We start from the raw sequence: 20,932 nt of genomic DNA on the forward strand, positions 1-20,932 counted from the left end.
TCAGCTTGTCAATTTCTGCAACAAGCGAAAAAGCCTGCTGGGATTTTGATAGGGATTGCTTTGAATCTGTGGAATAATTGGGGGAATATTGCCATCTTAACAGTATTAAGTTTCAATCCATGAGCATGGAAATGTCTTTCCATTTATTTAGGTCTTCTTTCAATGTTTTATAATTTTCAGTGTACAAGCCTGGCATTTCTCTCCTTAAATTTATTCCTAAGTATTTTATTCTGTTTAATGCTATTGTAAATGAAATTATTTTCTTAATTTTGTTTTTGGTTTCTTCATTGCTGGTGAATAGAAATACAACTGATTTTTGTATATTGATCTTGTATCTCGTAACTTTGCAGAACTTTATTAGTCCTAATAGGGTTTTTGGTGTGTGGATTCCTTAGGATTTTCTGTGTACATGATCATGTCACCTGCAAATGTAGTTTTACATCTTCCTCTCCATTCTGGATACCTTTAATTTCATTTTCTTGCCTAACTTCCCTGGCTAGAAATTCCAGTACAATGCTGAACAGAAGTGGCAAGAGTGGACATCTTGTCTTTTTTCTGATCTTAGAGGGAAAACCCTCAGTCTTTCACCATTAAGTAGGATGTTAGCTGTGGGTTCTTTGTAATTGCCCTTTACCAGGTTGGGAAAGTTCTCTTCCATTTCTAGTTTGGTGTTTTTGTTATTTTTAAATGAAGGGTTATAGAATTTTGTCAAATGCCTTTTCTTTGTCTAATGACTGTGGTTTTGTCCCTTATGCTACTGCTACAGTGTATTACATTAAGTGAGGACATTAAGCCCATCTTGCATCCTGGGTTAAATCCCGCCTGGTCAAGGTGTAGAATCCTTTTTTCCATATTGCTGGATTGTTTTGCTAGTATTTTCTTGAGAATTTTTGCATCTCTGTTCATAGGCAATATTAGTGTGTAGTTTTCTTCCCTGTGACATCTTTGTCTGGTTTTACTATCAGGATAATATTGGCCTCATAGAATGAGCTAATGTGTTCCCTCTTCCAGTTTTTGGGAGAGTTTGTGAAGTACTGATATTTATTCTTAATCATTTGGTAGAATTCACCAGTAAAGCCATCTGGGCCTGGGCTTTTCTTTCCATATAGTTTTTTCCATTCCTAATTCAATCTCTTTACTTGTTATGAATTCATTCAAATATTTCTTCTTGAGTCAGTTTTGGTAGTTTGTGTCTTTCTATGAATTTGTCTATTTCATCTACGTAATCTAATTTATCATCACACAATTGTCCATAACAGTCCTTTTTATTTTGTAAGGTTGGTAGTGAGGTCCCCCTTCCTTCCTGATTTTAGTAATCTGAGGGTTCTTTTTTTCTGTTCTGTATAAAGGCTCATCAACTCTGCTGATCTTTGCAAAGAATCAGCTTTTGGTTTTGTTGATTTCTCTAGTTTTTCTATTCTCTATTTCATTATTTTCTGCTCTAATCCTTACTATTTCCCTTTTTTTACTTGTTTTGGATTTGCCTTGCTCTTTATTTTTCAGTGTCTTCAAGTGGAAGGTTAGGTTATTGATTTGAGATTTTTTTAAATGTAGGTGTTTATAGCTATAAATTTCCTTTTAGCACTGCTTTCACTATGTCGCACAAATTTGGCATACTGTCTTCATTTATTTCAAAGTACTTTCTAATTTCTCTTCTGATTTTTTTCTTCGACCCAATAGTTATTTAGGTGTATGCGTTTAACTTCCACATATTTCCAAATTTCCTTTCTTTCTAGTTTCACTTCATTATGATTAGAGAATATACTTTGTATGATTTAAACTTTTTTACACTTACCGAGGCTTGTTTAATGGCATAACTTACGGTCTGTTGGAGAAATGTGCCATGTGCACTTGAGAAGAATGTGTGTTCTAGTGTTAGGTGGAGTGTTCTGTACATGTCTGTTAGATCCAGTTTATATTGTTGTTGAAGTCTGTTTCCTTGTTGATCTTCTGCCTAGCTCTTCTGTCCATTGAGAGTCGTGTACTGAAGTATCCAGCTATCACTGTTGAACTGTCTTTCTCCCTTCCATTCTGTCAGTTTTTGCTTCATGTAGTTTGGGGCTGCTTATCATTTTTTAGTGTTGTTCATCATTATAAAATATCTCTCTGTATCTGTAGCAACATTTTTGTTTTCAAGCCTAGTTTGTCTATTAGTAAAGCCACTCAAACTTTCTTCCTGTTTCTGTTTACATGACACCTTCTTCCATCCTTTCTTTCAACCTATTTGTATCTTTGAATCTACAGTGTCTCTTTTAGACAGCATATAGTTGGATTGTTTTTATCGAGTCTGATCTTTTGACTTGATTGTTTAATCCATTCACATTTAACGTTATTACTGGATTTACATCTGCCATTTTACCTTTTTTCCAATGTCATGTCTTGTTTGTCTATTCCTCCTTTACTAATTTTTGCATTAATATTTTCTAGTATAACATTTTAATTTAATGACTTTTGCACTCAATTTCAGAAAATGTAATTGAAAAAGTAGATTCAAATTCCCAGAGTATTCCAAGTATACTTAAGTTTTCCCATAACTGGATCAAATCCTCAAAAATCACTAAAAAACTTTTGGGATCTACATCAACAAAATTCATTTTTTTCTTTCATCTTTCATCTAAAAAGATAAATGTAATTAACTTTGTAGCAAAAGCTTGTTAATTTCTCTCCAAATTAAGAACTTTTCTACTCAAGTACTAATTCTTGTGTCAACTCTAAATTGACATCAAATTCAAAGGGGTATTTGCATAATTTGAAAAGCAACTCTAAATTTATCAACACCAAGTGCTCTTCAAATTTTTCTTGTAGTTTTTGCAGCTGATTTACAAAATGCCAGTTAAAATTTACACGTTAGAAAATGTACAAAAATCAGTATTCATGATTTGTATTATGAAGTTTCAACATAAATTCCTGTACTTGCCTATGAGGGTCACAAATAAGCTTTTCCTTTTCTTGGAGCTTCAACTGTGGTTCATTCACATGCCATGTGTTCTCCCTGAGGACACGGGTATCACACTGACATGTTTTGCTTTTTGATTACTAAATATCTGGCAAGCATTTCTTTTGCTGCAAGATAATCTTAAATGGAAATTAACAGAACAATAAACTATTGTTAAAACTCCTTCATAATTCAACCAATGAGCATTAGTAAAGAAGACAAGATCATTAAATCACCTTCTATTTTTATTTCTCTGAGCAGTTTCCCCAAACTGGTGATGGTTCCTTCATTTGAATTTATATATACTGACCAATTATAACAACCATGACACTTTTCAGAGTCTGTTTCAGAAAACTGAGTGAAACTCTTTTCAATAAGCATCATAAGGTGAAACAAAACAATGAGAAATCCAGATTTATTTAATAATCCCAATAAATCCAGATTTTTGACCTAACATAGCTGGAGCACCATAGTGATAGATCTTTTTTCATATCTAGCAGACGTTCTTTGGCAGATGTAAAAGATGCAAAAACATCTATGCCACAAGTTTTTTTTTTTTAGGCTGAGAATTCACATTTCTTTGTACATTTGTTAGTCCTTTAAGATGAAGCACACAAAGTATTAATGGGCAGTGTCTTTTATATCACACAATTCATCTAAAGTTAACAACTTTCAATTTTTCAAATTTTCAATCAACTGATCTTTAGGAGTGTTAGAAAAGTCTTGTATTCTATACGGAACTGATTTTTAGCTTAACTTAAGATATTTCATTTTGTAAAACACGTTGTCTTTTCCTCATAATTTTCTAACAAAATTTCCAAAATAGAAATATCTATACATTTTTTACCATATCTCCATTAACTTTTTTTCTAGCAAGAATACAAGTCTTTATGGCTGGCCAAATCTACATGCTCATATCTGGTTATAAATTGTCTAAAAGCTTTGCTGAATATTTAATTCTGATTTCAGATGATTAATTTCATCTATTCGTTTTTGATTGTTGAAACATTAATTTCAATTTCTTACTATTTGAAGAAAATCTATCAATATTTTTCACTTTTGTACTTTCAATTTTATTTTTTTATACAACAAACAGGTTTTTTTCTTTTGCTCTGATGCAGCAAATTGCAACTTTCATTCACCATGAAATTCATGACATGCCTTCCAGTCTTTTCTGTTCCAGTTGTGCAACTAGCTCAGTTCTGTATCGGTATGACTGATTTAAAATTTAATGATTTGTCCATACTTATTTTTTAAACTAGAAAAATAATTGTTTCCATTTAATTACTAATTATGATTTACATAGGCACAGTAACTCATGCTGTTTGCATAAAATATTCAACTAACACTATCATGTTTCTTTCACTAGTACAACATTGCTAGAATGGAATTAATTCTTTGACATCAACTGATGATGTGTTTATGTGTAATACAAACAAGCAATACTCTGGTTCCATATCTTATATGACACAACAGATAAAGGGAAATGTCCTATCAAAATAATAAAGTTTCTCTTAACAGAAAACATTTGACAGTTCCAGTCATATTTCAAGTGCTCAAACGCCACACATGGCCAGAGGCTACCATCCTGGACAACACAGGCCTCAGCCTTGGCATGACGGGAACTTAACTGGGTTTAGGATCCTGGACGCCTTCCATTTGTGTCCTCTTCTGAAGTACCCTCCAATGCCTCATCTCACCCAGCGACCTCTGGCAGGCAGTCTTTATACACATAAGGCATTTTCAAGAACATAAAAAAGCCTAAGGTAACAGGCTAAAAGAATCAAATTAGCATCAAACGCTGTCTTTTATTATTTTTCTGGAATTACTAACTGTTTAGTAGGGGCGTGCTCGATCTCTTTTGCAGACTAAAATCTGAATGAAATATAACGGGAGATGAAACAAAGGGGAGTTCGAGAAACAAAATCTTCACCTGAATGTTTTGTCAGGTCAGTGAAGGAAAACTGAAGGCCTTGGCGGTAAAAACATAAGAGATGTTGAGTTGAGGTTTGCCTAACGAAACAATGAGTGACTGAGCAAAACTCACTTACCTGTCTTTTCTCCCACAAGTGAGGCAAGAACCGAAGTTCTTACTGACTTTATTTCTTAAACACTTCAAATTCCCCTTCCCTCTACTCTTACTGCCCTGCAAGCCGTCCTCAGTTTATCATCTGTCAACCAGACCATGCCAGGAGCCAGCTAACCAGTCTGACACATTTTTTTTTTTTTTGAGGAAGATTAGCCCTGAGCTAACTACTGCCAATCCTCCTTCTCTTTGCTGAGGAAGACTGGCCCTGAGCTAACATCCATGCCCATCTTCCTCTACTTTATACGTGGGACGCCTACCACAGCATGGCTTTTGCCAAGCGGTGCCATGTCCACACCTGGGATCCGAACCAGTGAAGCCTGGGCCACCAAGAAGCAGAAAGTACAAACTTAACCGCTGTGCCACCAAGCTGGCCCCTAGTCTTACACTTTTAATCCATCCTCCACAGAGCTGCTTGAGTCACCCTTCTAAAACCCAAATCTGGTAATGCAATTCCCCATTTAAAACCCTGTATGGCTCTTTACCACCACCCACCCACAGGAAGAAGTTCAAACCTTAACATATTGTTCAAAGTTCAAAAGGCGTGCCCACTGTGTGCCAGCCACTCCTACTGCATGCCCCACAGAAAGACCCACATCATGTCAGAAACCCATTCCATCCATAATTCCCCAACTAACACTCAACACGTTGGGCACACACCCTCACCACGACATCAGCGCCCGCATCAGTGTGAATATTAAAAGGAGAGCAAGTCCTGCATCTCACAGGTGTCTTCTACTTGGCATGGTCACACCATCACTCCTTTTCAAGGTTTTCAAGAGTTACATAAAGTTCAGAAACTAGTACCAGCAGGGTTGCTATAAAGGGGAGGTACTGGAATCACCAGGCCTGTGGGGTTGGCAGTCGCACGACATCAACTAATGAAGGAGTTGTGCTGAGTCGGCTCTTCGGGACCCCACAGCTCAGACTCACTGCTTTCCTGGTAAGGCTGAAAAGCATCCCATGCAGGAGTTCTTGAGACCGCCTCCAGGCACACTGGGCTAGTGAGCAAAGCTACTCGTGACAGGCCTGAAGTAATTTAATAGCTTTTGATTAGATTAGAGTGATTTGAGGTTTGCAGTTCAAAGAAAATGAGAAAACTGACATCTCCTTATGCACTTGATTTTAAATGTTAATGTTGCTAAAGAAACTGTAGAAACTGGTCCTCATGCCACCTTCTATTCCAGTAGTTTTCCCAACTCCTAGCTATAGACCAGTTGCCTAGACTCATTTGGGAACAAGCGACTTAGAACACTGTGTGTGTTTCATTACTTGGAGGAAATTAACTTATAGAAATATTCCTCAAATTCTTGTAAAATTCTAGTAAAAACTATCTTTATAAGATTCTGCTAATATATAACCTGTATATTACAACTGTCTTTACAGTATCTGTGAAAGCTTATTTTAAAATCAATTTAAATTTGAAAATCTAAGTAAAACTCCAAAAACAGAATTCTTGGTACATATAACATCGTTACCTAAAACCTAAAAACTTTATTCCAAATATATTTCAGTTCACGTTTCCTTAGGTACTTATTTCTCTAAAGAACATTAACTAGAATTTATAAAGTAATATGAGCATACTTCATTAACGTTTTTACTTGTTCTTTGGCAATTATAAGGAGGAACAAGACTTCTGTTACAGAGTGAGGTAAAATTATATAGTAAGGATTAGGTAAAAAATGCCTATTTTAAAAACTAGACATCTCAGCAAACATCATTTTATCTAAATTGTCTTCTGATTTTAAATGATTTTTTTCCAACACCCTCATAAAAATTTACATTTATTTGTTACAGAAGTAGTTTCTAAAAAGAGAATGGATTTAATATTCTTAAGAGTAGGGAAGTCACACATTTTTATATATAACAAGCCAAACATTTAATGAATTGCTATAATCCCACCAACACAATGTTTGCTATTGTATTTAAACGCATTTATTTGAAATGTCAACCTCCTTCCAAAAGATGGAAAACACACGAGCTCATTTCTTCTATTATGAGGTATAGTATATATAGTAACAACAATAAAAAATCCTCAATGCAAAAGGACCATCAGATGCCCAAATATAAAATTGGACTTTGGCAAAGATATGAGTGTCATACAGAACAAGAGAGCCAATAAGGAAATTCTTAAGTTCACACCTTCTCTCCAATACCACAGCTCTGTTCCCATTCACTCTTCCCTTTCAAAAGGTGAGTTATAACCCTGTCCCAGATGACTCAGAATTTTAACTGTGTGGTCCGCTGATTAACTGCTGATTTATTTTTCTCAAACCTCAGTACTACAGCTATACAAATTACACTGTTAAAATATTTGAAACAGATATTGAATTTATTTGTTGGCTATGAGTAGGAAAATACATTGGTAAAGAAAAGAGACCCTATATATAAATATAATACTAGCTAGTTACAATTTGACCAAGAAGGTTCCACTGGAAAGAACAGTAAAAGCCCTTGTTACCACCAGTCCATAGGTACACATTCGGCTTATGCCCGTATCAAAGAGCCGCCCAGGCAAATGCGACATTCTTTGAGCTTAGTGCAGATAATGTGCTGAGTTTTGTTACATGAATGGTAAACAAAAGTAGTCCAGTGCATTACACAATATAATGTACTGTGAATAAGATTAGATACTCTGTTGTAGACACTACTTGAACATGAATAAAATTTATGTCACCAAAAAGAAGAGCGAAATGAACATCTTAAAATACTGTTTACAAGTGGGGGAGAAACACTTGTGAGATGTTCTTTGAATTATCTGCAGCATCTGTACTGGATATTCTGATTGGTTCATTAAAAGAACAAACTGCTGTAATTGTTTTGCCTAGGTTGGCTTTTGTTCTTATACGAGATGATTCCAAAAGCTTAAAAGTCTCTATGGAAACAAATCCCATGAGTTTAAATAGTAAAAAACGCAATACTAAAACTGGTATTTATTATTGAAAACCTGAACCTTAGCAGAGCTTTGAAATTTTAATTTCAACATTCAGAAGTGCATTCCACCCAATTTAATAATGTCCTTAGGTTTCAAAGTGCTAACTCAAAATAAGTTTTCTTGGCTGTAACCAAATCAAATAAAAACATATTTCTTGGAGATGTTCCTTGTCTATCTTGTAGGACTATTAAAGTTGCAATCAACATTTTATTTCTACAACTTTAAATTATGCCATAAATTAATTTTGATGAACATTATTTAAATTCTCAAAGCATAAATAGTTACCACTTATACGGTAAACAGCATTTCAAGAGATTTACACAAGGATTTTCAAATTTCTAATCATTAAAAGAGAAAACATACCCCAAATCTTCTGTAAAATATTCATAAGATGGATTTGTCCAGCAAGAACACTGAAATTACATTATGGCAACACCACATTAAATATATTTGTTATAGAATTTGTCAAAAAAATCTATACTGTGAAAACATACTAGGATTTATTGCATTTTAGGGAGTATGGATTATTGGAAATTATTCAGGACACAGAAAATATTTAAAACACAAAACCTCGCTTAACAAAAGTTATCATAATCTATCTTGGGGTGACCATTTATTCCCCACAGGCCTAAAATATTTCTTTCTCTTTTGAAGTTACAGTTGTAAATCTATACTCTTGGTTCAATTTATAACTATCTCAATAAGGTGGGGAAGCTGTTCAAACTGACCCACAGAATGCAGTATGCCAAGAAGAGGCAAGAACAAATATTTTCAAGACATAACCGGCCGTTATATATCACTATGTTGCCCCCAGATTCAAACATATTGTAGACAATATCAATACAGATGAAAACACTTTGTATAAAGCTCAAACCTTCAGCATCTAAGAAGTGCACTCTAGTTCCAGCATCTAGGAGAAGAATGCATCCTCCACGCACAGAGGAAGTGCTTCTCCCCTCCCCTTCCATAAAGCTCTCGGACCTGTTCTGACAAAAGGCAGATCACAGGAAAAGCGGCTCCCTTCGTCTCCTCAGTCCAACCAGCTCCAGCTTGCCCTTGCTGGAAATTGTCATGATGCACATTACCAACACAGTGTTTAGGAAAAATGAGTAAACACACCTTTTATTCACACTTTACAAAAAAATAAAACAAAAACCCCATAAAATTTATGCGTTAGTTCTACATCAATACGAGCTTCTAATGGACTGATTATAAACTGGGTGTGTTTGGTGTCGGCACAACTTAAACAAAAAGCAAAAAATAAAAAAAACCATCACAACAAAATCTTTAAAGACCTCAAAGGAAAAACCAGGTCCAAGACAAAGATTCGAGATCAAAACCTTCAGGAAAATTTTTTTAAAAGAAAGAAAGAAAGAAAGAAAAAAAAAAATCATCATTTATTTCAACAGTATGTAATTTTATTTTCTCTTGAAAACAAATTAAGCACATTTAAGTGCCGAACATTTTTCATAAAATTTTAAGTCATTATCCAAAATGACTCCTTCTCTATAGAAAAATTGTTAACAATCAACAATTTTTGTTTAATGCTCACATGGTATCCTTTTGCTCCCCTGCCTGCAGTTGAAACAAAAGCAGTTAAACCAAGTTCCCTCTGAATTCATTTGATTTTTGAGAGAAGAATGAATGAATGAGAACAAAATATACATGAGTTAACTTTGCAAAGTTGTAGCTGGCTTCGATCTCTAATCTACTAATGGCACTATGGGCAAAATACAGGGCAGAATATAACTTGATCTTGGTCGACATGTTAAAATGACTTAGTCACTTTAAAAATGATCTGAAGAATTGTCTTGGGGACCTGTTTTCAAAATATATCTCCTTTATACTGTTTCATAAACGGAAAATCACTTTCTTTTTTTAAAAAAAGGAATGATTTTAAAAAACATGGAGACTAAAGAATTCATGGAAAACAAAAAAGAGCTCACATGATAGTAGCGCTCTAGGCGACGGACAGCACTGTGCAACGGCGCCAAGAAGCAGTGCTTGCGTCTGATGAGCAGAGACCCAGGGACCCACCCTAGGAGCATGTTCCAAATGTGACTTTCGGTGCTTCACAACGGGAAGAGCCACAGCTCACACAAAAGCATTTTCACAAAATTCTCACAAACGTTAAACAGTATTTAAAAATCTAAAAGAGGATGCACAGACTTTCTCTGCACGCACAGGCAGTGCTCAGCGAGAACAAATTTAGGCAGGCACAGTGGAGATAGGACAGGAAGCGCCTCAAAAACGAGTTAAGAAGCTGTACCTAAGCAGCTGTAATGTTTTAACTTAAAAGTTAAAGATTTAAAAATATCAGAATGTACATATACCAGCCATTACATTCAGTCCACAGACGCCCAGATCTTTCACTGTGCAGCTTCTCTCTCCTGTAGATAGTTTTCATGACAACACAGGGTTTCATGGATAAGTTGTCGCTGGTCCAAGAAAATGTCCTAAGCTTTAAACAGATTTAAAGAGCAATGTTCTCAATTTAAAAATAAAGTAGTACAAAAGGGCTAACAAAACCCTAACAGTGCAAATCATCAGCAGAGAAAGTCTGTTGCAGCTTCTTTTACAAGCTGGCCTTTATAACGCATGAAACAGGTAAAAAAAACTTAGCCTTAGTTTATAATACAATCATTTCCAAATCTGATTTTTTTAGTACAAAATTTCATAAATCAGGTCTCCTGTGGATCATATACAATCATAAAGGCTAAATTCAAAGTCTTTATTTTACAAACAAGTCTGAAAAGGGAAGAGTCAAGTATGGGAGAATGGTCTCTGGATGGTACTACTGGCCTCAGGAAAGCAGTGCTACAGATTTCTGTGCAAAGAGAGTATGCTGTTCAAACATTTTCCTATTTCAAGGCATGAAAATATTATTTGAATAGAAGAAACAGGAAAATCACTTGTAACAAATTAAAGAGAGGTGCACACACACCAATCCCTGTCTAACAGTATATAAAGCATATTGGGCTCAGTATTTGTCTGTTGCTAGCACCTGGCTTTCATACTATATCTTTATCAAAAAATCAGATTGAAAACTCAAATTACCATTAAGGAAAAAAAAAAACCCTAGTGGCCATACCTCACTCCCCTCTATTCAGATTTTTATGAGTTTACAAATGAAACTGAGGTCGTCCTCTGAAGGTACTTGACTACCTCCTGCTGGGAAGGTGAATGCCGTTAACTTGGGGCAGGAAAGGCAGTAAGAGCTCCAGTTGTGCAAAAAGTGAGAAGTGATCAGAGGGGATGAGTGGGTGTGGGCAGCCGCTGATATTATTCTCAACTAGCCAATGGTGATCCAGAGGTCCCAGGATGCCTAAAGTGTTCAGTTGAGGTTTAGAGTAAAAGATGTAGTCAATTATACCCTGAAAAACAGAAAGGGGAAAAAAAAGACACGGCCCCACTTAAGATAACGCTGAAATGCTGAAAGCATTCAAGACATACCCTTACACTCATATTTGATAAACAAAGAAACTTAGCATGAGGAAGAGGCAGTACTACGTAAACCAAATGGTACCCCAAATGTCAAATCTGGCAGAACGAAGAAAGTTAAGCAACGGTAATCATTCATTTTTCCTCCCAGCTGGGTCTTTTCAGAATTTCTGAAGAGACCTACAACATCCTTCATGAAATGGGCCCTGCTTCTCTTTCCTAACTTAATTTGTACTACTTTCCCCCTTGCTCACTCCTCTGTTGCCATACTAGCCCTCCTGTTTTAGGGGGGAGGTGAAGTAGGGTACACTCCTCGCAGATGCCAAGCTCTTTCCTGCCCCAGGGCCTCCACACATGCTGTCCCCTCTGCCTGGAACACTTTCTTCTACTTGTCATTTGGTTGATGCCTTCGCAACCTTCAAGTTCACTTTCCAAAGACCTTCCTGAATCCTGTCCTCACCCACTTAATACTTCCTATCCCCTCCAATTCCCTTCCCTTGTTAATGTGCAGCCCAAGGTGTAACTACATACTCATCTATGTAGTCAAGACCTGTCTCTCCACAAGACCCCAAGCTCCACGAGGGTCTCTGCCCTGCATGTCCTCAGCAGCACCGAGGCACGGCCTCTGGCACACGGCTAACGATCTCTGGTTTGCCCCTCTCTTCCCTGTAACTCCAGCCTCTCCTCTACATGCTCTTGGCCAAAAGTATTCAATCACATTCAAGTGTCTTCTTCCCATTTCTCCAGCAGCAATGGGAACAAGAGAAAAAAAATCCCTAATTTCTCCCACCTTTTGGTTATCACTCTCACGTCTTCTTCAATCAATCTGCTTGAAATGAGAATCTAAAAGTTGGTTGTTACTACCTCATCACTCAGTTACTCTTCAACTCACCACATTCTAGTCTCTCTGCCCAGCTCTCCAGTGAAACATCTCTTGCCATCACCTTCTCTGAAGTTCACACTTGCTCCTCCCCACTAGGAGGGCCTTCCTTCCTCAGCAGTTAGACTCCTACACGGTCCTGGTTTTCCTCCTCTCCCTTGTTCTTCTTCTGTCGTTTACAAGTTAGTTTTTCCCAGTCTACTCTAGTCTCTTCAACTCTACAGTCAGCTGTTCCCCGAGTTAAATCATTACCCACAGCACTGTGGTTCCTCCAAAGGCAAACAAAAACTGTCAGAGTTTTCAGCAGTTTCTCAAGAGTCTAAAAAGCCCTCCTCTCCAAAATTAAGAACCAGCTAACACTAGTATTTACACTCTAATAGACAAGCCAACCTGAACAATTATTTCTCCAGCAGGTTAGAAATGGAAAAGCAGGATTTAAGAGAGCAGAAATGCAGAAGGTGGCTAAAAAGGACAGTTGAACACAAGCCCTAAACAACCACTGACAGCAAAAATGAGGAGAATCACTGAGGAAAGCCTCCACATGGTGAGCTCTTAACGGTACAAGAAGGCATGTGAATATATCTTAGAAATTTGAAGATGGCTAATAATAAACCACAGTTTGGCACTCAAAGAGCAGTTTCAGTTAAATTAAAATATGAGAGATTGAACCCCTCACCGCAACTGACCACAAATTAGTGTGGTAGCACATGCACAGCTGTTAGTAATGAGCCTTTAAGAAATGGAGTTGCCCAAAAACAGTGACAGTTAACTCAGGATTTACTATCGTTTCATCTGATTGTTTCCCCTGGAAATGAATCTACAGGTATCTATAAAGCAGGGACAGGAGATTAATCACACGAACTCTACATAGGAGTAAGAAAAGAGTATGACGTCAACTAATTTAAGATGGCTTAACTCCATTCCGAACATATAGCCACATTCTAAAGACACAACGAAGTTACCAGACTCCAAAAAACAGAGGTTTTAAAGCTGATCCATCTCCACACTCACCTTGAAATCGAAGGTGTAGTTCGTGTAGGGCATCAGGCCACTCTCGTAGGCACTCTTTAACTTGAACCCATGCGTGATCCTGCCATTAGTCGTCCCATTTTTCCCATTGCAGCTGAAGTTTGTGAGACTTTCATTATATCTCAGCTCCTTAAAGTCTTTATGGTTTGTTTCTACTCCACCAGTGCTCAAATATTCTACAACACCTATAATAAAAATAAATGTACTTTCTTGCCAAGTATAATATACAGTGTACAAAAATCACTAAAAAAGAAAATTCAACAGCAAATAGTTTTAAACCAAAAATATCCCACTTCCTAAAATGTTTCAGTTTTTTTTACATACATTTGCCAGAACTTGTCTAAATCCACTTTTACACAGGTTTAATCATAGTTTACTGAATATTTTATATTTTGCTTTATTGTATCACATGAACTTTCTTTTCTTTTTTTTTTTTTTTTAGGAAGATTGGCCCTGAGCTGACATCTGTACCCATCTTCCTCTATTTTATATATAGGACACTGCCACAGCATGGCTTGATGAGTGGTGCGTAGGTCCACGCAGGTGATAGGAACCAATGAACCCTAGGCCTCCAAAGCGGCGCGGGCGAACTTAACCACTGTGCCACCAGGCCAGCCCCACAATTATCTTTTTAAAGTAGTTCCTTAATTTTTTTACAATTCGGGTTGTTTCTACTTTTTAAAAAGAACACAATTATTAGTATGTAGGTTTCTGCTTATGCTAAATTATTTGCTTGGTATAAAATACCAAAATTAGGATTCATTGTACCATTGTACGTATTGCCAACCATGGAAGAGAATGTTATTAGTTAGTTACAGAGCAACTTCACTATCCCTGGACACTATTCTTCCAACTTCCTAAGCATGAGATGGGCTCTGCAAATATCTATTTTAATTTTCATTGAATTAGTTAGCAAGTTGGACATTTTCCCATGTGTTTGCTATTACAATACTATATTTTCCAACACTGAAATGGGTCTTAAGATTTGCATTCTTTGACAAGAGTCTTCCATTGCCCCTCAGATACTTCTGTAGCCGAAGAGTGGGTGGAAAGCATGCAGAGAAACTGCCAGAGAGTAATCTTCAACTGCGTCAGCAGCAGAAACCCCCAAGTTTTGATGAGATGGACTAAAGAATTATACATCTCAGATACCTTTATTTTCCCTGAAAACGAATTTGAACATAGTTTCTATCTTTTTAATGGCTTTCGTCTATCGTGATGGCAGTGATGTGCTGCTGAATTTAACCCCTCCAAAGTGTGCATGTGTGTGTGCACGTACGCAAGCATGCAAGTCCAAGAAAAAGTATTCTTGTGTACAGGAGAGAGAATAAACAAGGAGCTGAAATACAAAAAAGAAGAAATCCTTACTCTGATATCACAAGGTTATGATTTATTCACTGTACTATCTACGGTAAAGTATTCAAGAAGAAGGCGTTCTGTATTCTACTTTGTGACAGATCAAGATCCCTGTTCTTTTTTGTTAAAACCACTTGCTTGATCCGTGCAAACAAAGACTCTCAATTTCCACCTGAGGTGTATTTTCTAATCAAGCTCCTATAACATAAGGTCAAATTGAAACTGGATTACATTACTATCCCAGAGAAGCTGTCTTAATAACCTTTTCAGAGTCTGGATTATACATAACCTGAGGGTAATGAAATATAATTATATTTTCTTTAACAAGTTATTTCAAGTTATCACCTAGGTGTTTATTGAAAATGATTCATGTCCTCCCTCCTCAGGTTTCTATAACAGCATTTCATTTTCAAAATGGTCCCACTGCTCCACGCAAAATCTTTACACCTGATTCATAGATGCCACTACAAACTGAATTTTTGTTCTTACTAAACTGGAATTATCAGAAACAACAAATTACACAAACATTTTAAGTCAAAAAGCATCCTATATAAGATAACATTCTTTTCTTACCAGAGTCTGGCAAAGAATTAAGATCTGCACACAACACCAGTGGAATAGCTCCAAACTCTCCCAACACACTGGACTGGAGGCTCCGTGAGGCTTTGTCAATAATGTTCTTCACTTCTGAGAGGAACATCATTGTCTGAACCAACTTCACATCAGAGTATTCAGGGTCCCAATGCATATGGGCATTAGCCACAAGAATCAGTTGTTTTTCTGTTCCGAGATGTGGCTTTCCAGCTATATTAGACAGAAAGAAAGACAGACAAAACCCGTCCATCAGGCCAAGTCTAAAACCAAGTAATATCTCAGAGTCTCGGGAATAAAAAAAGACCCTAAAATTTACCTAACAATCTCCCATTTGATGACCAAATTTACCCTACAACGACCCGGAGAGCCAGACCCCAGCCCTCTGAGCGAGCACGTCCGCACAGGGCGTCCACCGTCGGCACAACACAGCCCATTCTCTTTGGGACAGCTTTGAATTTTAAATAGTTCTGTCCCCTGGAAACTTCTGGTCTTAGTTCAAATGTCCTAACTTGAGCCTCCCAAAATTACATCTCTACTCTTTTTCTTAGCTATGGTGAAGATGATCACTAAGCTCCATCTTTCATTTTTTCTATCCTTCAGCTTCAACTGTTCCTCAAGTGACAGAAGTTTCACTTCTCAGCAGGATGGTCCCTCTAAATACACTTTTAATATGAAGTAAGTCCATTTCTCCAAAACTCAAGACCTTTAAAATAATGATTACAAGTAGGTCAGGAAGAGAAGTTGGCTTACAGAATATCCTGCTGCCAAGAAATTACAGACGTGTATGCAGCTCTTCTCTCCAAGCAGTTACTTTAACTATTATTTACTTCAACATTTCTCTTATGAGAAAAATCCTTGGGAGCAAAGAAACTATTTTGTTCTTTGGCTTTATGCCTTTCAAGGTGTGAAACACTTTTCTGAGCAATGCTTTCTTTCTCATGTCAAGCTTTGTGGTAGGGAAAAAGGGATACTTTAGGAAAGATTTAAGTTCTCACTGAGTTTCTTCAGGTGTTAGACAAGACTATTATTACAAATTTTCTGTTTTCTATTAAATTTTGGAGGTCAATTTTACACGAAGTGAAAAGGTCACTCACATGACATTTCAATCAATTCCTTTCGAAGTTCTAGCAGTACTGCAACTCCAATGTTATCTTTTGTCATGACTCTGTTCAGCATAGCTTCAGACCCTTCTGAATTTGCCATCGCTAGCTGATTAAATTCAACAGTGTGTTTCTGAACCAAAGTAAATCTAAAACAAAAACAAAAACACACACACAAACATAGAATTGGGAATACCAAGATATTAGCTTTGTGGGAAATGCAGTTTTCCCAAACTTCCTTAACAGATATGATGGCATGTAAATCACATTATGGAAAATCCTCCACACTTAACACAAAGCTTCGCACATCCGCTTAAAGTTGTTCTCAGTCTGTTACTGACAAAAATAACATCTTGAAAGACTTTTACAACTTAAGATAATGTAGTCATCTTCTGTTTAGGTTTCATGGTGGAATATTCCATCTTGTAATTTTTAAATAATTCTTTTCCAAAGTATAGGTTTAAGAATCGCTCTACCATCCTAGAGGGAATGTTAATTACAAGGTGTTTCAATCAACAATTGGAGTTAAGCTCTAGTAAACACCTGAAGAAACAGCAGCACTTTCAACAATGTCTCCAAAGCAAGATTATTTCTGATGATTCAAAACAAAACAAAACAAAACCTTAAGTCAATAGTATTGTTTGAGTAATGATACAAGGTCTCACTCTCTTATCTGGCAACTAATTTCCATACCCTTGGCCCACACTCTGCAAATATAAAGAAAATTTTCCTTTTTAAAAATAAGATGACTTACTTTTCTGTCTTGAAGAATATTGCACAGCCATCAACATGTTTTCTTTCTTGTTCTGACATTGTCCTAGCTCTAGATTTAGGACTAAAGAATCCATTATAGCCACGTTCTTTCAGTTCTACCAGAAAAAAACTGTAATACTGTTCTGTTTCAACCTCCTGAAAAATTGTAAACAGCAAAGTTACTTCATAAGACAAAAATCAGTCCTTTGCATTACTTTTATATGTACAGTATGAGAGCTTAAAATAATTTCAAAGGACTGATCTACAGAATAAAGAATGTAACACCTTTGCAATGTAATTTATCTGAAACTAACTGAACGCCTATTTGTCATTTTACAGGTACCAGATGACAAGGTCAATTCTTTGTTGTTTAGGAGTAAAGAATGAAAAGACATATACCTCTATGCACGTGTATTTCCTGATATTTTAGAACTGATGTGGAACCAGAATCAGAGAGGTAGAAGGAACTCCCCAGATCATAATTCCAGATCATAATTTCACTTGGAGAGAAAGTGACTTCCAAGGTCATGTAAGTTATTATGTAAGTTGGACTAAGAACCCCAAGTTACATGGACCAGGCTCAATGCTCTTTCCACTGTGCCCTAATTATTCTGTTATCACCAGCCGTAAAGCAAAATCATACTTGGACAACGCCACCCAATTCAAAAATAGTGTGCAGGGGCATTAGGGAGGGAAAGGTGAAAATTGAGCTGTCACAGCAAACGCTTAAAACCCAGCTTAACCCATTTGCTTAATTTAGCAGCACAGTGCTGCACAACAAAGCAGGCAGTGAATGCTCCCAGGATTCACAAAAAACGGTCACTATTTTAAATGTTAAAAAGCCAAACAGGGGTCAGCCCTGTGGATGAGTGGTTAGGTTCGTATGCTGCACTTTGGTGGCCCAGAGTTTGCTGGTTCAGATCCTGGGCACAGACCTAGCACCACTCATCAAGCCACGCTGAGGTGGCATCCCACATGGCGCAAGCAGCAGGACCTGCAACTAGAATACACACACCTATGTACTGGGGGGCTTTGGGGAAAAAAAAAAAGATTGTCAACAGATGTTAGTTCAGGACCAATCGTGAAAAAAAAAAAAGCTAAATATTTTAAAGCTGGGGCTTCAAATGTGTCTGTGTAATGCATTCCCAGGTTGCTCCTTGCTGTACCAGTGTTGGGCATCTGTGTGATTTAAACAAATACGACTCTGATGACTTACCTGAAGACTTACGATATCAGCATTGCAGCTCAAGATTTCTTGAATAATGGCCTTTTTCCTGTAGTCCCAGTTTAGCGCCCATGATGGACAGTAGCCGTATAACTGCCGGGTCGCGTATTTATCACAAAGAACATTGTAGCACATGACAGAAAACAAGGCTGTGGGAAAGACAATTTTACTTATTCACACGCGTGGCAGGAAACCCACAATTAATTTCAGTAGTTTTCACTTAAGTGTTAAGTTTGACTTTATTCACTCAACATATATTTATTAAAAAGCTACTATATGCCAGACATGGTGGCTATAAATAAACTCGAATAATGAAGGAAAGACAGATACATGAACCAATTATAATACAAAGTATTATCTGTTAGAGACATAGCACAGAAGGTTTGAAGCTAAAAGACGAAGATGGTGAGCCCTTCAGCCTCTAAGACCAGGGCTCCTCATTCCTATGCTCCCTCCACTTTGCCAACTGTTAACATAGGATGTGCAAACGTGACAGGCAGTTTCCTTAATAGGCATATTTAGTTTTCTTCTATAGAGCAACTATTATTAATTCACGTGAAAGGAAAGGAGTATTAGACCAAATCCTGTTACACACATCACAGAAGTTCCCAAACTATTTTCATAAAATTTAAGTTAAAAGGAGATTAGAGGTCATTAGTTCAATTTCTCCCTCAAGTAAGTGTTTTGGCTGTTTTCCAATTTTACAGTATCAAATACATTTGGAATATACTAGGGTTTGGAAACTTCTCATATAGAAAGATTTGGTGTATTTATTCTAAGTGAATTTGATCAATACCCTATAGCAGGTTTCTCAACAGTGGCACTATTGGCATTGTGGGTGAGTAAAGTTTTTGCTGTGGGGGGCTGTGCTGTGTCTTGTATGATGCTTAGCAGCATCTCTGATCTCTAGCCACAAGATGCCAGCAGCACCTCCCCCAGTTGTGACAATCAAAAATATGTCTCCAGACATTGCCAAACGTCCCCCGGGGGATAAAACTGCCTCTAGTTGAGGAGCACTGCTTTACAGCATATTTTCTATAGCATAGTATGGAGGCCTGGTGGGCAAGAATCAAGTCTTTATTATTACCTCCCAAACCAAATCACCCCTAAGCATTCTACTGTACCACTGCCCATAATCTAAAGCATGCCAACAATACTATTTGCTTTATAGAGACCAAGTGAAAATAAGAGTTAAAAAATAAGGCTACCAACCAGTAGGCCTTGTTCTGTCTGGTTCTTGTAACATAATCCAAGATCTTGGAGGTGGTTGTTCTGTTGAAACTAGTTGAATATAAAACACAAAATTAAGCAATATTCTTATATGTCTTCCCTTAAAAAATGGTTTAAACAAATGATCACTTACTTCTTTTTGCAGTACCTGCCAAATTATCAAGCAAATAGTTCAGTAGCCTTCTTGTTCCATCTGGTTCCAAATAGAGGTTCAGTATATCTTGGGTAAGTGGATTTCCTGGAAATATTTTCAAAATAGGTAAAATAAAACCAAGATAAGTACTAAAATATTTCAAAATTGAAAAATACACCAAAATTATCAGATCATCTATATAGCAATGTAAAGTTATTAGGAATATACCAAACTGGAAAAAATATTCTTTTTTCAGTTTTTGATGTGAAGAGTAAAAATGATTTATACCGTGTTCCATAGAGGTATACAAAAAATGACTGCTAATGGACTCACATCATTCTGGAACATATCTAATACTGCTCTGTATTTGAACCCGCCTCATCAACACTTGCATAATGGTAAAAAGCAGGTGAAATGAACTGGGGAGAGTGGGAAGAAGGAGCAGACAGGGAAAGATGACAGCCAATATAATGAATCAAAGAATCAAAATGTAAGAATGCAACTAAGCCAACAAGAAAACATCCTACTGCCTAATGTAGTCTAGCATTTAGCTTTTTTAAAATTCTACTGAATAAATTAACAAAATGCGGCAGACTTGGTTTAAGATTAAGTCACCAAGGCAGGGGGAAAACCCCACGGACGTGAGCCATCTGTAAACTCAATAACTGTTTCTCAAGTGCCAAAAACGGAAGCAAATCAACGATTTACATGTATTTATAAGAATCTTAAGTCCTCTCAGCAGGATTTCTTATGTACACATGAGAAATAACAGTACAGTGCGCTGTTTGAAACAGCAAAGTTCCTATCCACGCCACGCAAGTGGTGTACATTGTCTTGGATGCCATAGCACCACTTTAAGAAAAATGAAGAAATTCTGTAGACTGAAAAAGGCAGCTAAAATGATGAAAGAGCTTCACCATCCAAATGAAAAAAAAAAAAAAAGAAAGGACATGGAATCTAAGAATGACCATAGCCCAGAGAAAAAGTGGTTTTTTTTCCTATTCTTTGTGAAAGAGTAGACTCAAATGGCAGAATGAGGACCAAGGGACAGGATCTAATAGAAAAGCCAGCTCAGAAGAAGAGGTTGGTCAACATGAGAACTATTTCCGATGAAATGCCCTACCCTGTGAGGTAGTAGTGTTCCCTTCATAAAAGCCAGATTATGTGGACGGGAAGAACAGCTAAGTTAGTTGACCTTTAAGATCTCTTTAAGACTCTAGGATTCTAAGAATTAG

General features: G+C 36.9%; 1 protein-coding gene across 5 annotated transcripts in view; it reads right to left on the reverse strand.

The window, feature by feature from the left end:
* Positions 1-7,334: 7,334 nt before the first annotated feature.
* The window catches only part of CNOT6 (CCR4-NOT transcription complex subunit 6), a 64,336-nt gene continuing 50,738 nt past the window's right edge, over positions 7,335-20,932 (reverse strand). For 4 of the 5 annotated variants that reach the window (XM_044777507.2, XM_044777509.2, XM_044777510.2 and 1 more), the window contains 8 exons: positions 19,698-19,802; positions 19,547-19,615; positions 18,326-18,483; positions 17,111-17,265; positions 16,351-16,505; positions 15,236-15,466; positions 13,289-13,491; positions 7,335-11,330 (listed from right to left, as the gene is read on the reverse strand). In XM_044777507.2, coding sequence (XP_044633442.1) covers positions 11,118-11,330; positions 13,289-13,491; positions 15,236-15,466; positions 16,351-16,505; positions 17,111-17,265; positions 18,326-18,483; positions 19,547-19,615; positions 19,698-19,802 — 1,289 coding nt within the window. In that variant the 3' untranslated portion in view covers positions 7,335-11,117. The remainder of the gene's footprint in view (positions 11,331-13,288; positions 13,492-15,235; positions 15,467-16,350; positions 16,506-17,110; positions 17,266-18,325; positions 18,484-19,546; positions 19,616-19,697; positions 19,803-20,932) is intronic. The other variant, XM_044777512.2, reaches the window with a different exon arrangement.

Source organism: Equus asinus, chromosome 9, assembly GCF_041296235.1.
Source record: "Equus asinus isolate D_3611 breed Donkey chromosome 9, EquAss-T2T_v2, whole genome shotgun sequence".
Taxonomy (NCBI): domain Eukaryota; kingdom Metazoa; phylum Chordata; class Mammalia; order Perissodactyla; family Equidae; genus Equus; species Equus asinus.